General features: G+C 35.1%; 1 protein-coding gene across 2 annotated transcripts in view; it reads right to left on the bottom strand.

The window, feature by feature from the left end:
* nbeab (neurobeachin b) overlaps window positions 1–20,659 on the bottom strand; it is a 401,639-nt gene that overhangs the window by 310,104 nt on the left and 70,876 nt on the right. For both annotated transcript variants that reach the window (XM_073817484.1, XM_073817485.1), the window contains exons 2-7: window positions 12,857–13,088; window positions 8,008–8,108; window positions 7,393–7,488; window positions 5,763–5,884; window positions 1,901–2,027; window positions 69–188 (exon numbers count right to left, since the gene is read on the bottom strand). In XM_073817484.1, the coding sequence (XP_073673585.1) occupies window positions 69–188; window positions 1,901–2,027; window positions 5,763–5,884; window positions 7,393–7,488; window positions 8,008–8,108; window positions 12,857–13,088 (798 nt within the window). The remainder of the gene's footprint in view (window positions 1–68; window positions 189–1,900; window positions 2,028–5,762; window positions 5,885–7,392; window positions 7,489–8,007; window positions 8,109–12,856; window positions 13,089–20,659) is intronic.

Below are 20,659 nucleotides of genomic sequence, written 5' to 3'. Positions count from 1 at the left end.
TGATGATATTTCTCTGAGACAACATCCTGCAGATACAGACTGAAAGAGCGATAGCAAAGTGGTCTTACGTCATTGGTGTTGACGTGCCAAGCCATGTCACCATAGGAGACAAGCTGTCCACTGACGTAGCAGCGAATCTCACTGTTCCTCCAGCGGTTGTAGATGTGAACGATGCTGATCATGTACCACTAGAGAACGAAAAAGGTCAGCGTGTAATCAAAACATGCCCTTTTCATATTATATTTAGTTTATTCTATTGCACAGCCAATGATTTATGAGTGATCGTTATTCCAAAGTTAGATTTATATAATTTATTTTCTATAAAACACTGATAATATAACAGTCATTAAAACCAAATTTAAAGGCCAAATCCTACAATAGTCTAAGAACGCAGGATGATCAGAGAAAACTTTTTAGCTTTTTTAAAGCTTTCTATCCTGGCACTAGAAGCACACATTTCAACCCAAACCAGTTTTCATGGGCAGCAGGCAGAAGGTCTAATGCAGTAAAATTTGCATTTAGATATAAATAATACATCAGATCTTGAGTGAGAGGAGAAGAGAGGAGAGGAAGCAGACAGAGGCAGGGAGGAAATCCAAGTAGTGAGGAAGTAAAGGCAGGTTTACTTAGCAGGAGACAAGGGTCATTACAGATTTCATTTCTGTCAATGTGCCACCACACAAGCGAGTCACGATATGGTGCAATGTTTCAAACACCCTATGGAGTGATGCTTACACCACTCAGGACAAAAAGAATGTTCTTTGCATGCTGTTTGTTATATACTTACTTATAATTTATTCAAGTCATACCAGCTCATTTTTAAAACAACATGACTAACATAACCATTTAGCTACATTTTCACATACATTTTCAAAATACATACATATATGCATGAACTATAATAATGCTCTATTACTATTCTGCCATTGCAATCTCTGCATTTTTTATCCTCAAAACCATACCACATCAAAAAACGAATAAAAGTTGCTACACAGCCTGTTATCGCTTATATTAAGTCACTAAATCCAAAAAATCCAAAGCTGTAATTAGGAAGAGAAAAGAAAAGAAATAAAAACCCTATGTGAGTCTAAACCACTGGAGATCAGAAGAATTAAACAGTGTACATGATACGGGAAAATCTGATTAATCCAATGAACTATAAAAATGCATTTCTCTCCTTACACTGCGATTAAACAATAAACCGTTTTAATCATTTTTGGACCACAAGAGGTCTGAATCACATTGGCTTAACTGCACATTATTCCACTAAACATGTGGCTGAAAATGAAAACATTACATTTAATTTCTGTATGTAAATCTGTATGCGCGTCCAATTTTTGTTTAGCATTTTTATTTTATTTTAACACAAAATTGCATTATCTGGTGTTGCATCATTAACTTCCAGTTTCAGACAATATGCAAACTTGCCCTCAAGGTTGTACGATTAAACTGTGAGAAGTAATTTTGGGAAAGACCTTGGAAAACCCGTTCCCTTAGGCTCAAAAGACTAAGTTAGAGTTATTAACATTTATAAAGATTACACCAGCTAAGAGCATTAAATATTGAGTAGAAACAAGGAAATCATTTATTAGACAGATGTTTCGAACTGCAGCAGCTGTGCAGTGATTTCCAAGAGATTTCCCTTCGATTCAACACCACAAAAGCACATACGGAAAATGGCCTCAGTAACAGTTCAGTAACAGTTTGTAAACATGATATTTAGCCCAGTTAACTGGATCATGCATCCTCAGGCACAGCTTCGTGATTTTCACTGAGCATCACAGCGAGAAAATTCACAAGTGCATCCACTCAATTCTTACTCCTTCACAACACAATCAGTAGATTACTACAGATGCTAGTGGGGAGAGAGAGAAAATCAAAGCTGGAAATGAAAGCCTACCTTGCGGGGCTGAAAGTCATATTTCACACAGTGCTGGAAGCCTTTTCCTTTCGACTTTAGTGATGTCACAATCAAGCAGTTCCCCACAAAATGCGCCGAGTAGCCGATGCCTTTGCTTGTGCGGAAACTGAAATTGAGAAATCAATAAATATATATAACATACAGCAATTTATAACACACGAATGTGCTATGCTTGAAACATCTATATCATTTCTTGTTCGATGTTTAAATTAAGGTGACCAGATTTCTGAAATGAAAACCTGGGGACATTTCCTAGTTCAAGTGGTCAAAATCTCACTGAAATCTCACTTGGGATTAGCTACAAATTAAAAAACGGGGACAATGTTTTTGTTTTTTAATTCTTCTGGGTTCCATATACTAATATGATAATTGATAATTGCAGTGATGTTTAAGGATCAGAATTTCTATTTCTATTTCTGCGATGACGCGGCTGGAACAACAACATACAATATGACAATTATAACCTCAAGTACTGATTATGTGCTTTATTCAATGTTAAAAGTGTCTAATGTGAGTTTAAATATCATACTGCATGGCATTTATAGCCATACTGAAAGCAACAATAGATCATTTACCTCAGATCTTACGTTAAAACTACGAATTCAGTACAAGTGTTTTCCATGACAAAGATGGTATCAGTCACTCAGTATGTAGTTTTAATAATGTTAAAAAAGGTTTGCTAAATATTTATGAATTTGATTATAAACTTGAACATTTCATTGGGAGTGTAGTGCCCTTCTGCACTTCCGAATGGCTGTGATATTTCAGTGATTCTGGATAGTTTTGAACATGCTGTAAACCGGGGACAGCTCTGATTTAAACAAGGGTGACCAGACGTTCCCATTTTCCGGGGACAGGACACCAAAAACCGGGACTGTCCCTGGCAAACGGGGACGTCTGGTCACCCTAGTTTAAATCAGCCTTGTGATCCTGTGAACCCAGTTTAGCCAAACTAAAACAAAACAAAACAAAAAGCACTTTAAACTAGCGTTTTGATAGGTATTTTAGACACTTTGGCTGATCAGACAGATCTTTCCGGTCAGCTAAACCAGTATAACTCCAGCTAGGAGATCATTTTAAACCAGTTAAGACCATGTTGGACCAGCTTCAACCTGCAAACATTCTAGTTATTTAGTTAGGCTAGTTTATGATGTTCTACTTCAGCAGGGTTAGAAAAATCCCATTTTAAAAGGGATAGTTTACCCAAAAATGAAAAGTACCCCATCCTACATCCTACATTTGTCTGATTGCTAAATTCCATCAGACAAATACAATCAGATTTATATTACAAAAGAAATTTCCTGGCTTTTCCAAACTTTGTAATAGCAGTGAATGGGTGTAGATATTTTGAAGTCCAATAAAGCACCTCCATCCATCATAAAACGTACTCCACGCGGCTTCAGGGGGTTAGTAAAGGCCTCCTAAAGTGAATCGATGTGTTTGTGTAAGAAAAATATTCTTATTTAACCCTTTCACACGTGAAATGAAGCTAATTTTCCTTTGTTAAGCATAGGAAGATAGAGATTATGGTTTGTAAAGTTTTAAAATGTTTTTTTTTTTTTCTTACACAAATGCATTGATTCACTTCAGGAAGTCTTTATTAACCCCTCGGTACTGTGTGGAGTATTTTTAATGATGGATGAAAGCACTTTATTGGATCTCAAAATCTCAACACCCATTCACTGCCATTATAAAGCTTGGATGAGCCAGGACATTTAATATAACTCTGATTGTATTTGTCTAAAAGAAGAAAGTCATATACACCTAGGATGGCATGAGAGTGAGTAAATCATAGGGGTAATTTTTATTTTTGGGTGACCTATCCTTTTAAGCTTTCTAATAATGCAGATAATGTAGAACATATGCATTGCGTAATCTCTGGTGAGAATATGCTAGTAAGAACTAAGGTTTGTTTACAGGACCAAATAAAGCAAACTTTACTTTGTTTAGCATAGGAAGATAGAGATTATGGTTTATAAAGTTTTAAAAATTGATATTTTTCATACACAAATGCATCAAGTCGCTTCAGGAAGTGTTTATTAACCCCTCTGCACTGTGTGGAGTACTTTTTATGATGGATGGATGCACTTTATTGGACCTCAAAATCTCAACACCCATTCACTGCCATTATAAAGCTTGGATGAGCCAGTACCTTTTTAATATAACTCTGATTGTATTCGTCTAAAAGAAGAAAGTCATATATACCTAGGATGGCTTGAGAGTGAGTAAGTCATGGGGTAATTTTTTTATTTTTGGTTGACCTATCCCTTTAAGCTTTCTAGTAATGTGGATGATGTTGAACGTATGTGTAGCATAAGCTCCGGTGAGAATATGCTAGTGAGAACCAACTGTTTGTTTACAGGAGCAAATAAAGCAAAGTTTGCTTTGTTTAGCACAGGAAGATAGATATTATGGCTTATCAAGTTTAAAAATGGATATTTTACATACACAAATGCATCGATTCACTTCAGGAAGTTTTTATAAAACCCCTCGGCGCTGTGTGGAGTACTTTTTATGATGGATGGATGCACTTTATAAACCTCAAAATCTCAACACCCATTCACTGCCATTATAAAGCTTGGATGAGCCAGGACCTTTTTTAATATAACTTAATATAATTGTCTGGAAACCCCTTAAATCCAACCAGACTTTAGCACATTATGTAGGTTTCCTGATATGCATTAGCTAGTTTTCTCTTCCAAAACAGTTAAGAGAGGATAGAGTAAAAATCTCCTACTGTATTTCGAAATGTCAAAGGCAGTTTTGTGTTCTCAGTTCCTCACAATAGAAGTATAAACCGACACATACAAGAAAACTAACACAAACACAAGAGACCATTTTTGCGTTGTGAAGAGCAGGAAATAAGTGTGATTCTCCATGTGAATCAATACTCTGTTTTTCTTCATGAACATCTCCTTTTATTCTGAATCTGTGTCACGCACAGACTGAACTCCGAGTTTGTGTGAGCGGTCCTGTGCTTGGCAGCTCCAGGCTACAGATCTGGCAGCACAACAGCCAAGCAGGACCCAGCGCTCGCTTTCAAACGGTAGCTAGCGTTATTGGCGTGTCAGCCTTCAACAACGCTGTTTTTGTAACCTCCTCACAAAGTCTGGGGCAGTTGAAATGCATGGATCTACATAACGTATGGAGGAACTGAACTTAATATTCTGAAGGTATGAGAAATGCTTTTTTATATAAACACATAGCCCTTCTAACAAATCACTTCAAGCTAATATCAGAGGCGAAGGCCTTTAAAAAAACTAAAAAAAAGATCAAGGCTGTTCAAAAATGGATGTTGTCCTTCTTTCTCTCTCTCTCAAAACACACTCGCTTCTTCTCCCTCGAGGACCATTTTCCCTCGCTCCTGGAATCCTGGCCAATAAACACGCGTCTGCGCTATTGATCTGAGCTCTAATTACCCACAAGTCTCTACATATGATGCTCTTTTTGCCTGGCTGACATTAAAAGCCCAAATTAATGTCTATTTCCACCCTAGTGTCCCTCTGCAGAGATTTTCCAGTGATTCCAGAACATTCTGCCTTGGGTTCAAACACCTATTGGTTTAATCAGCAGAATCTGACCTAATTCCCTTTTTATGCTTGCATAATCCACCACATCATCAGAAAACAAAATCCTCTAACAAAGCTCATTATATAAGTGGTAAAGCAGCCAGAACTCTCTCTCTCTCTATGTGTTAAACTCTAAAACAAAGACACTCAGTTTAATTTACTTACAGAAGCAGACCCTCAAGGTCATTTTCTTTTCTGCTAAGCAAGTTTTATCTAAGAGTTGACAGAGTTATATATAAGCACATTAAAGCGTAGGCTGTGAATGTAGTCACCAGTAAAGGTAGGGTTTGTCTTTGTCCACATTGATGTTGTTCAGAGGGTCCATGCGGAACCAGGTGTTGAGGGTGAAGCCGTTCTGATAAGGCCATTTAGCAATGGGAGGTAACGCAATCGCCTGGTGGAAAACAGAAGGCAAAAAATGTCATGTATGGATCTTTTAACATGCTAGACAATTGTTAATGGGATAGTTTTGAACCCTTTTCAACAATGACTGTATGATTTTGAGATCCATCTTTTCACACTGAGGACAACTGAAGGACTCATATGCAACTATTACAGAAGGTTCAAACACACACTGATGCTTCAGAAGGAAAAACAATGCATTAAGAGCCAGGGGTGTAAACTTTTGAACAGAATGAAGATGTGTACATTTTTCCTATTTTGCCTAAATATCATATTTTTTTTCTTTTAGTACTGCCCTTCAGAAGCTACAAAAGATACTTACATGTTCCCCAGAAGACAGAATAAGTTCAATTTACACAGAAATTCACAGAAATGCTGAAAAAAACACAGAATTTGTGGGACCTTAAGAATTTTTTTTGAAGAACAGCAGGCAGTTTAACTGTTCATGACAAATAGGGGACTCATGAACAACTATCACAAAACAAAAAAAACAGGTCATTTTTAGAAATTCAACTATCAAATATCTTTTTCAGGTCAGTACTAAATCAAAAATAACATGCATTTTGAAGGATCCCTCTTATTTTGGTAAAATAATTAACATTTTGCAGATTCTACAAGGTGTATGTAAACTTTTGACCTCAACTGTATGTAAAATAGATTTTTTTTTAATAATAAAATTACAGCAGGGAATCCAAATTCGCCATATTAGTAATTGGCCAATATTAGAAAAAAATGTAGTTTATCAGTAATGGTCCCATTTGGATACACAGTATATAGATACACTCTATTTTTACTTTTAGTGTACTTTTGCTCTCTACAAATGCACTTAGTTAATCTTTAAAAATTAATAAAACTGTTAAATGTAATCCTTACTAAATCCCAAAATAAATGTCAGCATTTGTCATAATGTATACTACCTTTTTAAAGTTTGGGGTGAGTAAGATTTTTTTTTTTTGAAGAAATGAACACTTTAATCATCAAGGACGAATTAAACTGATCAAAAGTAACAGTGAAGACTTAAATGCTGCTCTTTTAATCTTTCTATTCATTAAAAATCAAAAAGTGTATCAGTTTTCACAAAAATATTAAGGAGCACAATTTTATTCAACACTGATAATAAATGTTTCTTATTTTTCCAAAATAGCTTATTTATGTAAGACTGTAGTAATGTCTGCTGACAATTTAGCTTTGTCTTTGCAATTAAAATTTAAAACATATTAAAATAGACAACAGTTAATTACTGTATTCACTGTAATTTTGATCAAAAAATGCAGGCTCGTTTAGCTTTTTTTTAACATTAGTATGCATTACAATATGCGTTTATTTGTAGCATTTACAGGATTGATTTTAATTTTTGTATTTATTCATTTTAAACTAAATTTTACAGTGATTTAATATTGGCTGTTTATCAGTTAAAAATAATCTAAAAACAACTTCTAATTTTACTGAAATATTTATTCAAAGGAAATGCAAGAAAGGCTAAAAATTGGGGTCACTTACCGCTGCACTTCGGCCGGGGAAGTTAAAGAAAGTGTCTGGTCCGTGTCTCTGTGCCATCTGAGTGAGAACTGAGAGCAGTTTGACTGCATGTCTAGGCTGTGGAAGACAGAAGTACGTGAGAGGTAAGACAAGTGACTTAAGGAAAAACCAAATCACCATAACTAAAATCCCACAGGACCTTCTCAGCAAGAACTCCAGCTTTACATTTAACGTTTTGCTTCACAAAATCCGTTCTGATTTAAAAATGCCGATCCAATCTGACGTATTCTCACCACGAAAACACATGCTGATCTTATAACTAATTGTTTCATTAAAGCCCAAGTCCTCACACGAGTCTCTCTTTTTTATTTTCTCCAGAGGGGTACTTCACTATATCCAAAAACTGAAAACTATTGTGACAACATCCTCACTGTGGTGTCCGCCAGCACTCGATGTTCTGTCAATATCACTCACTCAAGAGAACGGCGAATCGATACCTGGGCAGGCCTGATCCGTTCTGCGGTTGATTGCTCCAGAGGTCTAAAAAGGCTCAACAATCTCCAAAAGCGGTGAAGCTAACAACCCCTTGGAGCCCCAGAGGCCGACATGAGTTTTCACTCATTTTCACTGGCTTACCCACAATCCTCCTTCTCCTCTCAGCATGCTGAAGAGCAATTTCAGTTCTTTGACGGTGATACTGTAGCTGGCCAGAACTCCCAGCATATCCACCAGCAAGTCTGGAAAAAAACAGAGACAGAGAGAGATGATAGATCTGGATTAACTGAAGTAGGCACAGTGTGCATGTAAACAGCAGGATTCCCCGGAGCATAGGTGTGTGTGCAACATACACAAGACATTGTATCATAACACAGTGCAAAATAGCAATTTCACAGTAAGACGTGTGGGAGGAACAAACCGTGGCAAACAGACCCCCGGAATGCACCTTTCTTGAGTGTGACGGCATAATTCAGCAGTCCCTAGGAGAACTTCCATTGTTCAATATAACTAAAATCTGACTTTTTCCATGTTAAAGTGCTATAATCAAAAGTTTACATCCTCCTTTCAGAATCTGCAAGATGTTCCTTATTTTACCAAAATGAGAGGGATCATACAAAATACGTTATTGTTTATTTAGTACCGAGCTGAATAAGATTTTTCACATAAAATATGTTTACATATAGTCCACAAGAGAAAATAATACTTGAATTTATAAAAATGACCCCGTTCAAAAGTTTGCATCCTCTTGATTTTTATTAATGTGTTGTTACCTGAATGAGCCACAGCTGTTTTTGTTTTTTTGTTTAGTGATAGTTGTTCATGAGTCCCTTATTTGTCCTGAACAGTTAAACTCTCTCTTTGGTTTTCCAGCATTTTTGTGTATTTGAACCCTTTCCAACAATTACTGAGGGACATATTACAAAAGGTTCAAACATTCACTGATGCTCCAGAAAGAAAAACAATGCATTAAGAGCCGGGGGATGAAAACTTTTGAACAGGATGAAGATGTCCAAATTTTTCTTATTTTGTTGTAATCTAATTTTTTTCCATTAAGTACTGCCCTTCGGAAGCAACAGAAGATTCTTGCATGTTTTCCAGAAGACAAATTAAATACAATTTACCCTGATCTTCAAATTCAAAAAATTTTCACCCCCAGGTTCTTTTTGGAGGTTCATACTCAGGGCACCACAGAAGAAAAGAAAGAAAGAAAGACATGAACATCTTGGATTACAAGAGGGTGAGTACATTATCTCTAATTTTTTTGTTCTGAAAGTAAACTTCTCCTTTCATTATGATTCTGCTATGATGGGGTGTAAACTTTTGAACAGAAAGGCTCTTAATGCATAAGTTTTCCCTTCTGGAGCATCAGTGAGCATTTGACCTTTCTGTAATAGTTGCAAATGAGTCCCTCAGTTGTCCTCAGTGTGAAATGATGTATCTCAAAATCATACAGTTATTGTTGGAAAGGGTTCAAACACAAAAATGCTGAAAAACCAAAGAATTTGTGGGACCTGAAGGATTTTTCTGAAGAACAGCAGGCTGTTCAGGACAAACAATGGACTCATGAACAACTATCACTAAACAAAACAAAACAAAAAAACAGCAGTGGATCATTCAGGTAACAACACAGTATTAAAAATCAAGGGGATGTAAACTTTTGAACGGGGGATAATTTTTATAAATTCAGCTATTATTTTCTGTTGTGGACTATTTGTAAACATCTTTTATGTGAAATATCCTATTCAGGTCAGTACTAAATAAACAATAACATGCACTCACTGCAAAAAATGCTTTTCTTACTTAGATTTTTTGTCTTGTTTCCAGCCAAAATATATCTAAAAATTCTTAAATAAAATTCTTAAGTCTTGTTTTCAGAAAAAACAAGTCAAAATTAAGGGTGTTTTTGCTTGAAACAAGCAAAATAATCTGCCAATGGGGTAAGAAAAATAATCTTGTTTACTGTTTGAAATAAGATTTTTTTCTTACCCCAATGGCAGATTATTTTGCTTGTTCTAAGAAAAAAATCACTTAATTTTGGCTTGTTTTTTCTGGAAACAAGACAAAAAAAATCTAAGAAAAGCATTTTTTGCAGTGCTTTGTATTATTCTGGTCAAATAATTAACATTTTGCACATTCTGAAAAGGCGGATGTAAACTTTTGACCTCAATTGTACCAACCCTGAAAACATGAAAAAGGACAAACCAGTAACTTTGTTTTGATGTCTTTTTTTTTGCAATCATTTGAAAAAAAACGAGCTGCTCAGATGTCACTCCCCCCATGACATAGAAAAAGGATCCTATTATAACATCACCACCCCCTAATCTGCATGTTTCCACCCACAGCGTCGCCATTTTGTCTTCGCATTCACACAAAGCATGCTAATTGTTCTGTCATTGGCTGCACAGACGAGCACAGAACACTTTTTAGAGTCCCAGCCTCAGAGGGTATAAGAGCAGTGGATTTATTGATTTATTTACTGTATATTAAGCTGCTGCCACAGATCTAATATAAACATGCAATTTCTTTCCCAGCTGTTTACCTTCACAGACATAACCGTGTGTTGTAACTCTCGTGTTTTTAACATAAACGTGTGTATTTGACAGTTTAAGCGCAATAAGACATGAAAGAGTTTAGTATTCACATACTGTGTGACAGCCGCTTTCTATGTGCATGTTTCAGATGTGTGCACTCAGAAAACCCTATATTATAAGTTCCAACTGATATGGTATTAAAACACATGATTTCAGTGTGATAGACATGATAATCAAAACCAAACAGATGTTTTTAGCAGAGTATCTGAGGGACAAGCTGTAAAGGCACAGCTCTATTCTGGAAAAGGGGGCGGGGAGCAGCATCTTATTTGCATTTAAAGAGACATGCACGAAACAGCATGATATAATAAATTATCTGTAGGGGTATTTTGAGTTAAAACTTCACAGACACATTCTAGAGACACCTGGGATTTATATTATTGTAAAAAGGGGCATAATATGTCTGCTTTAAACATAAAAAGCTGTGTGTGTATACACACCTCAATGGTTCACAAACAGCACCTACAGTTGACTGAGCTCTTTCAATTCAGGTTAAACACTCACTGCTGCAGAACAACATGAGAATTTATGCTAATTAATGCCATTTTATACTTTAATTTCGAGTTTCATCAAGACTGCTGATGAAACCTTCAATGAGGCAATTCACAGCCTCTGCCTCTTAGAGGCTTTTGATTGTGAAAGATGGCATTTAATGTATGCAGACAGAGGAATATGTTGCCCATGAATTACAGATGAAATGAATCAAAAAACATTCTTCTTCATTCATAAATGGTGACTAAAATTTAATATTGCTCTAAACTGCCACTCAATCTCATTACCAGACGGTGCAGCTAATGAGATTTTTCTCTCGGTTTCTCTTCTGCCTAAGCCTGATGAATTCCACTGCTGAGAAGATTGGAGTTTAATCCACATTTCTTTCACTCACAGCGATTCACGCCGCTCTCGGACGTCTAAAAAAATGGAAATCTGGGAAAAATGGGAGCCACTGCCCATATCTTGCATGTGCTGTTCAAAGTAGAGTGTTATCTTTGACCTTTTATGCTAAAAGTAAACAACAAGCTGGATTTAATATGCAATAAGGTTAAAATAAATCTGTTTTTGCAACAACACAGCTTGATCTCAAATCTCAACCTAAAATACTTTTTTTTTATAAACTAAGCCAACTAAGCACAGTTCAACTTCATAGTTAATGTTTACAATGCATACTTGTGGTATGGAAATGTTTTTATTACTACTTCTTTTGGAATTGTCATTAATTACTCACTAAAATACACTAAAATAAATAAATAAAATATATTACATTTATTACCAAAACATTAGATTTAAAAATAAATAAATATAGAAATACATAAATAAAGATAAAATATATAAATGAAAAAAAAGGTTTTATTTTAAAGTTGAATAAAAAAATGAATTTAAAATTAAATTGAAATAAATATATAAATAAATATTAAAATAAAACAAAAGATATATTTATTTGTTTTATTTTAAGGTTAAAAATAAAAATTACATTTAAAAATAAATAAATATATAAATGAATGAATGAATAAATGAATAACTATATATTAAAATAAAAAAAACTATATTTGTTTTATTTTAAGGTTAAAAATGAACAAATAATTAAAAATTAAATGTAAATAAATAAAACTAAAATATATTTATTTGTTTTAAGTTAAGGTTAAAAAAACTGAAATAAAACAAAAATATATATAATTGTTTTATTCTTATTATTTTAAGGTTAAAAAATTATGCATGTTTGTGGTATGGAAACTTTTTGATGACGTATTCTTTTGGAGTTCAGTTAAAATGTTATTTACTCAAAAAGTGTGATATAAAATATATTTATGTAAATCTTTTTTATGCAACGGCAGTTCATAATGACGACAGCTATATTTATTTGTTTTATTTTAAGGTTAAAAATAAAAAATAAATGAAAAATTAGATTCAAATAAATAAATAAATATTAAAATACAACAAAAATATATTTAATTATTATTTTTTGTTTCAAGTTAAATAAATAAATAAATTAAGATAAGATATTTAAATAAAACAATAATAATTTGCTAAACAATAATATTTATTTATTTTATGTTAAGGTTAAAAATAAACAATAAGAATAAGAAAAAATAATAAATAAATATATAAATAAATGAACAGTCGACCTAAAAACACTGTCATTACTTACTCAGATTTACTCAGCCATATACAACGAACAGAGAAAGGTTTTAAATAAATAAATGCTTTCTTTTCATGAAGTTGGTTTCATCATCAGAAAAATCAGCGTGATTGTTCTAACTGTACAGCACATCTTTCATTTCAGAGCAGTTTAAACATTTTCTGAACCATTTATAGAGCTTTGGGGAAATAGAAAGAAATTGGTTTTACAAGAGGTCAATTCTAAAACTCTGGAAGAGGCTCAGGTCGATGCCACTCACCTGCGATCATGTCATCCACAGAGCTCATTTTGAGCAATAGCCTCTGAATGAGGCCGACCTCAGTGCTGGTCTGCAGGTTGCGGACACTCTTGCGCAGTATGGCGGTGAACATGCTCCAGATTTCCGCCTGGCATGTGACTTCACAGTGTTCCAGCAGCTCCAACATGCAGATGATGGCCTCAGCATCCTGGATGATGAAGTTCATCTCCAGGTCAAACTCACCACCAACCAGCTGGAGCAAAAGAGAAAGAAAGAGAAATAGATTAAACTCATTGTAAATAACAAGAAAGTGTGCTTTCCATCTAGAGTATTTAGTATCTGTTTGACGTCATACAAACACAAGTGAATCAATTGTGACAACAAAAAGCTGAAAAAAACAACAACAGATGTTTCAACAATCAAATCCTTCTAGCTCTCTTCCGGTCATAAACAATAACTATAATCACTTAAGAATTAAACACCAATCAATATTTGTGTTCTGTGGAGTAAGCAAGCATGAAATTGAAGATTTCAAGACTCGTCTCGGACACGTGGGAAGACTTCAGGCACCTTCTTCAGAGAGCAGCGATGCACACATGTGGAAAATAGACCCCTGCTTCTCGAGGCTTATTTTACAACATTATCCAGAGTCCTTGGATAACTTGTTGGGAATTCTTGTTGGCAGACGGGAATTAACTCTTGTCACGCCTCGGATCCCAAAGATCAGGGTTCCTCAAATTCTTACCCTGGAGGGCCAATGCGCTGCAGAGTTTAGCTCCAACCCTGATCACACTCACCTACCTGTTATTCTCTAATGATCCTGAAGACCTTGATTAGCATGCTCAGGTATGTTTGATTAGGGTAAGAGCTAAACTCTGCAGGAAAATGGATCTTGTGGGCCAGATTTGATGATCCCTGCCATAGATCATTGGGTCTCAACTGGTGGGTTGTGACAAAAATGGTTCGAGAATTGTTCTGATTGTTTCTTGAAAACAGTAAAGGGGGAAAAGTGAACTCAGCTATATTATGCCACAAAATTATGTTACTTGAAGCAAGCTAAATTAGACAGATGACATGCATTTACACTCAAAAACATAATCAAAACTGTCTTTTTAAAATAAAATTATTCAAATAAAACAAAAAACACATCTGGCCCTGAAGCCGAACCCTGAGGAACACCACTAACAGTATTGCTTTCCTAAAAGTTTAATGCTGAGGGGTTCTACAGTTAGGGCACTATTTTATACGATATATCTTTATAATTAAAAAAAAATATTTTTTTTTAAATAGAATAATTATAGCTGCAAGCAGTGATTACCAGGGTTCAAGCACTTTAAGGCATTTAAGCACATATGAAAAATGACATTACATATTATTTTACATGCCTGTAACCCCCTAAATCAATGATTTAAAAATTATTTTGGAAAATACAGGTAATTTGCCATGGAAATACATTTTATAGCGCCAGCTGTGGTCTGATCTTCCCAAAACTGTCAAACCTGTCGAATGCGCACACCAAGTTTTGTGAAGTTTTGAGTTTTCATTTAGGCTTTATAGGCTTTTGGGTATATTTGGACAGGCCCCTTTTCTAAACAATATAGCTTGCCAAAAGGTAAATTTCAATATTTTTTGACAATTATTAACCTAGAAAGTCCAGATAAATGCACTGTAGTGTTTTTTTCCAGATAAAACCTAGGACTAATTTGCAAAAGTAGTTTTTAACATTTTCTCAATCATTTAACAAATGGTTTGATTGACAGCAGTGCAAGACTTTGGACCAAACCGTGTGTACCAATTTTCATGTCAATAGGACAAACAGTTGCTTAGTTATGACCATCCCCCGTCATAAAATCGTGAAATTTCTGAAAAAAATCTTGATATGTTTTTTTTTCATATCGCCCACCCCTACCTCAGATTCAGCTCTTACATTTGGTCATGAATTTGGCAAAGATACCTTATTCCATTTAAAAGTTATAGCTGTTTTAGTAAAGGCAACCCTGCCCCTTTGAAACGTTCAATTTTTGTTTGATACTTATTGATATTCACTCTCCAGAGAATCTGCACTTTCTGCACTGGTTTGACTCCGATTGGGAAAAAAACCTAGGACTAGTTTGCAAAAGTAGTTTTTTTCTAAAAATGCAAAATACCCAAAAATTTCACATGCAACAAACGGTTACGAAGTTACGAGCGATTTAGTACTTTTGATTGCTGTAGAGCCCCCGTCAGGCCAATTGGGACGAGCCTTGCTGACATTGTAGATGGTGGGAGTACTACAAGCTATGTGCTTGAAACCCCTAAAAAAGCATGAAACCATCAAAACTGTCAATGTTTTTAGTCCTAAAACAATAACCAGCTCAAAAACCGCAATCTTAAATGAACTTGCTATTTAATTTGTCCTGCCGCTTTGATTTGACTGACAGTCTCCAGTCTACTGTACTCATTTCTCAACTGAACAGCTGATGGGCGCCATGACAACCACACTTTCTTTTCAGCTTTTATTTGAGGAGTGATTTGCATGGATGTGTTCAAGCTGTACTCTCTAACGGACCAAAACAGCATGACGAGAGGCAGTGAAGGAAGCGATAAACAGTGCCTCATCCCTGGAAAAAATGACAAGCGTTTCATTTATGAAAACGTCCATCAGTCAGTTTCCCGAGCCTTTTATAACATCCTAATGTGTGCAATGACTGACAGTAAAGAAGACAGCAGTAACAATTATAGAGCATAGCAATGCACAGCATGCTAAATCAATTATAAAAGCATAAAAAGACAGTTATTTGCATTCAACATGCATTTGATTAAATGAAACATCCTATAAACACTTTAAAAGGACTGTATTGTCAGAAGTGGCCTGTAGACGACACACAAACTCTACTATATTCTGTGCAACAATGGCGCAAATGACCACTTATTCAAAAACAATGCAAGGTCTTGCTTTAAATGAATTATTATGACAGGAAGGCATGCAGCATCTGTCCGACTACTTCCTAAAAACTAATTAGCATGAAGAACAAACAGAAAAAAAAAAATTCTCTGAAGTCTCAGCTGAAAGCACATCTGGCCCTAAGGCTGAACCCTGCGGGGCATCAATAACAGTTTTGCTTACCTAAAAGTTTTATGCTGAGGGATTCTCAAAAAGTGGCTCAAAGCAAGTTTGACAGTTGGTTAAACTTCACTCTTTGAAGAAGCCCTGGCAAAATCTATACTGAGTTCGATTTTTAGAACATTGCTACCATTGCATATACTTCAGATATAAAAACACATGAGCTGCACTGCACATCAATTTAGAAATTATCACTGAATTTAGCCTAGTCTGTTTTGATCAAACTTAATTTGCTTTCCAATTTCCAATTAACAATGTCCCACAGTCGTTCAAGCAGAAGGCAGTTTCACTGCTTTAATAAGACTTGCATAGATTTACTTCTGTTTTAAAGAAAACTCAGTGAAGTGTAACAGCATATCAATGAGACTCTGGAGAGGTTTTTATTCCTACATTACACACAGTTGTAGTCAGAATCAAGTATAGAATCATAAAAACTAATTCACTTTTAATGGCTAAAATCAATCATCTGAATAAGTAAAAAAATGTAGCTGTCACGCAGTATTGCTCTTCTTTTAAGAGTGGGATATTTCTTTCTTGCAGTGTGTGCACTGCGTGTTTTGTCACACCAGCCTTTGTGATTACTAATTACGGTGACTACAAGACTAATCATAGTATTTATCAAGAAATAAAACAACAAAGATTTGTTTTCTGTTATCACTAAATTACAAAATATATCATTCAACATTTTCGCTTTTAATAAGGAAAAGGACGGAAACTTGTGCGGAAGTTTGTTAGCGTGTTGCCAGACAAGACCTGCCCGTTCACCACAGCTTCTCCTTTAATCACAGAGCTCGTCACACTCTGAAGTGAGGTGTTTAATTGCATGTTCAGATCCCAGGAGTAATTTGCATCCATTGTGCGACAAGAGATAAATGAAGGCACAAAATCAAAGATTAGGCACTCATGGTAAAAGAAAGCGCTCCCTCTCAGGCCAAACAGGAATCGTTCACAGTGAACAGTTAATCTCTGTTAATTTGCATTGAATTTCAGTGTCTAGATTGCCAGTCGAGAGTTGCTACAGCTCAAAACACTCACAGAAAATATCTTGACGCTAATTGAAATATTTTAATGAAGCAAGCATTTATTTGCTAGAAGTGCAGAAATATTAGGGACACTGGTGCTAAAACAACAGCTTGTTGATAGAAATTTTTAATACGATATTAGCATCTGACTCTGACTCTGTGTCATTCCTTCTTCTCCTGTATTTAAGTGCAGCTTTTGAAACTGTTGATCACACGCTACAGTTGAGGTCAAAAGTTTCCATGCACCTTGTAGAATCTGCAAACTTCCAAGATGTTCAGGTCTTTCTTTCTTTTTTCAGGGAAGTAAACTTCTCCTTTCATTATGATTCTGCTATGATGTTCATTAATAATTGTGATGCTCCAGAAAGAAAAACAACGCATTAAGAGCCAGGGGTGTAAACTTTTGAACAGAATGAAGATGTGTACATTTTTCTTATTTGGCTTAAATATCTTTTTTTTTTCCATTTAGTACTGCTCTTCAGAAGCTACAGAAGATTCTTACATGTTTCCCAGAAGAAAAATAAGTTAAATTTACCCTGATCTTACCCTGAAATTTACCCTGATCTTTTTCAGGGGGGTGAAAAAGTTTTCACCCCCCTGCTCTTAATGCATCGTTTTTCCTTCTGGCACATCAGTGAGCATTTGACCCTTCTGTATTAGTTGCATATGAGCCCCTCAGTTGTCCTCAGTGTGAAACGATGGATCTCAAAATCATACAGTCATTGTTGAAAAGGGTTCAAAACACAAAAATGCTGAAAAACCAAAGAATTTGTGGGACCTGAAGGATTTTTCTGAGGAACAGTGGGCAGTAAAACTGTTCAGGACAAACAAGGGACTCATGAACAACTAATGATCACCAAACAAACAAACAAACAAACAAACAAACAAAAAAAACACAGCTGAGGATCATTCAGGTAACAAATCAGTATTAAGAATCAAGTGTACTGTATGTAAACTTTTGAACAGGGTCCTTTTTTTAAATTCAACTATTATTTTCTCTTTTGGACTTTAGGTAAATGTCTTTTATGTAAAATATCTTATTCAGGTCAGTACTACATAACAAAAAATAACAAATAACATGCATTTTGTATGATCCCTCTTTTTTTGGTCAAATAATTAACATTTTGCAGATTCTGCGAGGTGTATGTAAACTTTTGACCTCAAATGTACTTAGTCAACTTGAATGTATTCTTGGTGTAACAGAGACTGCATTGGACTGGTTCAGATCCTATTTTTCTGATCACAGTCATTTCGTTTTTAGAAATGGCCACAAATCAAAGGACGGTTCAGTTAGTACTGGTGTCCCGCAGGGCTCAATTCTTGGTCCTTTGCTTTTTTTAGCATTGATATTTTATTAACTATTTATTAACTATTAAGATCTCTTGAAAGAACAATTAAAATAACTAACTACTATTATTACTACCTGTCTTGAGGTTGATTAACTTCACTAACTTAACTAAAAATTCAGATTGAGTTAAATTTTCTGCTTTTTACGCATCCATAGCAAGCATTTTAAGAGGTGTTTTGAGTTTTGACCATTCTGAGTCACCGTCAAATTCTGTGTGTGATGAATGTGGATGAATTCGAAAAAACGCATACAAAAATGTTAGACTCTGTTTGCAGGGACTTTTAGACTGCTGTAATGATCATCTCTTTGGAGTGATTCATCTAAGCTACCTTAAAAGAACAGTTCACCCTTACCCTCAGGCCATCGAAGATGAATGTGTTTGTTTCTTCATCAGAACAGATTTGGGAAAATTCAGCATTGCATCACTACATCTTGGATGGCCTGAGGGTAAGTAAATTTGAACAAATTTTTATATTTGTGGGTGAACTCTTTCTTTAAACACAATGGCAACGTTTTAGTTTAGTGGTTTCATTTCTCTCCAAAAATAGCTACACTCTTAAAAACAAAGGTTCTTTATTGGCATTGATGGTCCCTTAAAGAACCTTGAACAGCCACGGAACCTTTAAAATGCAGAAAAGGTTCTTTATAGTCGAAAAAGTTTCTTTCGATTTTTAAGAACTGTCCACTGAAAGGTTCTTTGAGGAACCAAAAATGATTCTTCTATGGCATTCACCCTTTTGGAACCTTTATTTTTAAGATTGTAGGAATACTGAGGGAAGAAATGAGGTAGATATCAGCAGAACCGCTCAAACTAAAATCCGCTGATTTGGCACTCGAAGCAAAAATGAAGTGGGATAGAGAAAGGTAATTAAACATTATGGTAATTTACGAGTCAACATTTGAGTTTTATGAGCGTTGCTTAAATGATCAGATTTTTTAAGAAGCTCATATGATATAAAGGCTGCATTGGTACAGGGAGGTGGACTTGAGATACTGTTTAATTTTAAGGTACATTTGGTAAATGCTGAATTAATAACTGTATAAAGTGCAACCAAGGCTGCCATGGTGAGACGTAAGGGTAAAATATAGATGAATAAGGAAAAGGAAATGACTGACCAAGTAGTGGCGCTGATTTAAGACGCAACTTTTAAGGTAAAACAGCTGAAATGTCAATTAAAATTCAATTGCATTTGAATTTGCTCTTAAATTTTAAAAAATTAATTAATTTAAAACAAAAACAAAAAAAAAACTTCACTTTTTGAAAAGTGAACGCAAGTTACATCAATTTTAGCATTCAGACTTCTAAACAAGTAGACCTCTTTTAAAATAAATACAAAAATTTTAAATCAACTCATCATACAGTTGAATACCTGTGAAAACTCCTGGTACTTTCATTTTCAGCCATTCAGGAATCCTTGTACTACCTTACAGCTTTTACAATGTAGTAATCAAACCCTGATCCCCAGGAACACATGCTAGAATAAATGTGTCATGAACCACCAGCGATATGTAATGGTGCGCAGCTAGCTTGTCTGTACACAAAAGCAGTTGCCGTGACAACATAGCCAGACACTTCAAAGTAGCTTTTGGCGAAATGAAAACATTCAATTGGCATGCAAATCATGCATTGGCTCAAAAACATGTATCCGCAAACATGCAGCATGTCATTTAAAGTCCACACGTCGTCTGCAGACTGCTTCCAGACTCGGTGGAAATTGTAAAGCTTTCGCTGATAGCATCACAAGCATAACCTGTATATGATCTGATAAGCTAAGTCACAGCTTTGAACATTAAATTTGCATCAAGTAATACATTTGCAACATAAACGGTTGATCTTTTTTTCATAAACTTGTGGACAGTTCATCAACAAAAAAGAGATGTTTCACAGTTTTTTCTATTATTTATAATAACAGGAAAGCAGTATTTAATCAGTCAGCACTTAAGTAATTGAGTTCTGCTTTTTAATATGTGGCTTCTGTAGATAATTATGAGCTTTTAACTATTAATTATTTTGAATCACCCTTTTTATGTTCTTAGATGTCACATATACATTGTTTTCTCTAGATAACTGTATTCACTACAGTCTCACAGACATCAGATGTCCTTTCTCTGAAATGCTTTCTGCTTTCTCATTTCAGAGAAAAAATATCTTGCAGTCTTCCAACCTATGTTTAGGTTCACTGTAATCATAAGACTTGAGCTCTAATGTCAAAGCATGACAGGAGGAAGAGGACTGCTGCGGCAATTGGAAACGGGGGCGGCACACATGATAACAGACTGAACTGGCTGAGATTTAAAAAGGATTTTTTTTAATTAAAAAAATTTGGGGTTGCTAAATTATTTTGAAAGAA

The sequence above is a fragment of the Garra rufa genome, chromosome 14, assembly GCF_049309525.1.
Source record: "Garra rufa chromosome 14, GarRuf1.0, whole genome shotgun sequence".
In the NCBI taxonomy this organism is placed as follows: domain Eukaryota; kingdom Metazoa; phylum Chordata; class Actinopteri; order Cypriniformes; family Cyprinidae; genus Garra; species Garra rufa.
This window is presented reverse-complemented; position numbering and strand designations above follow the sequence as displayed.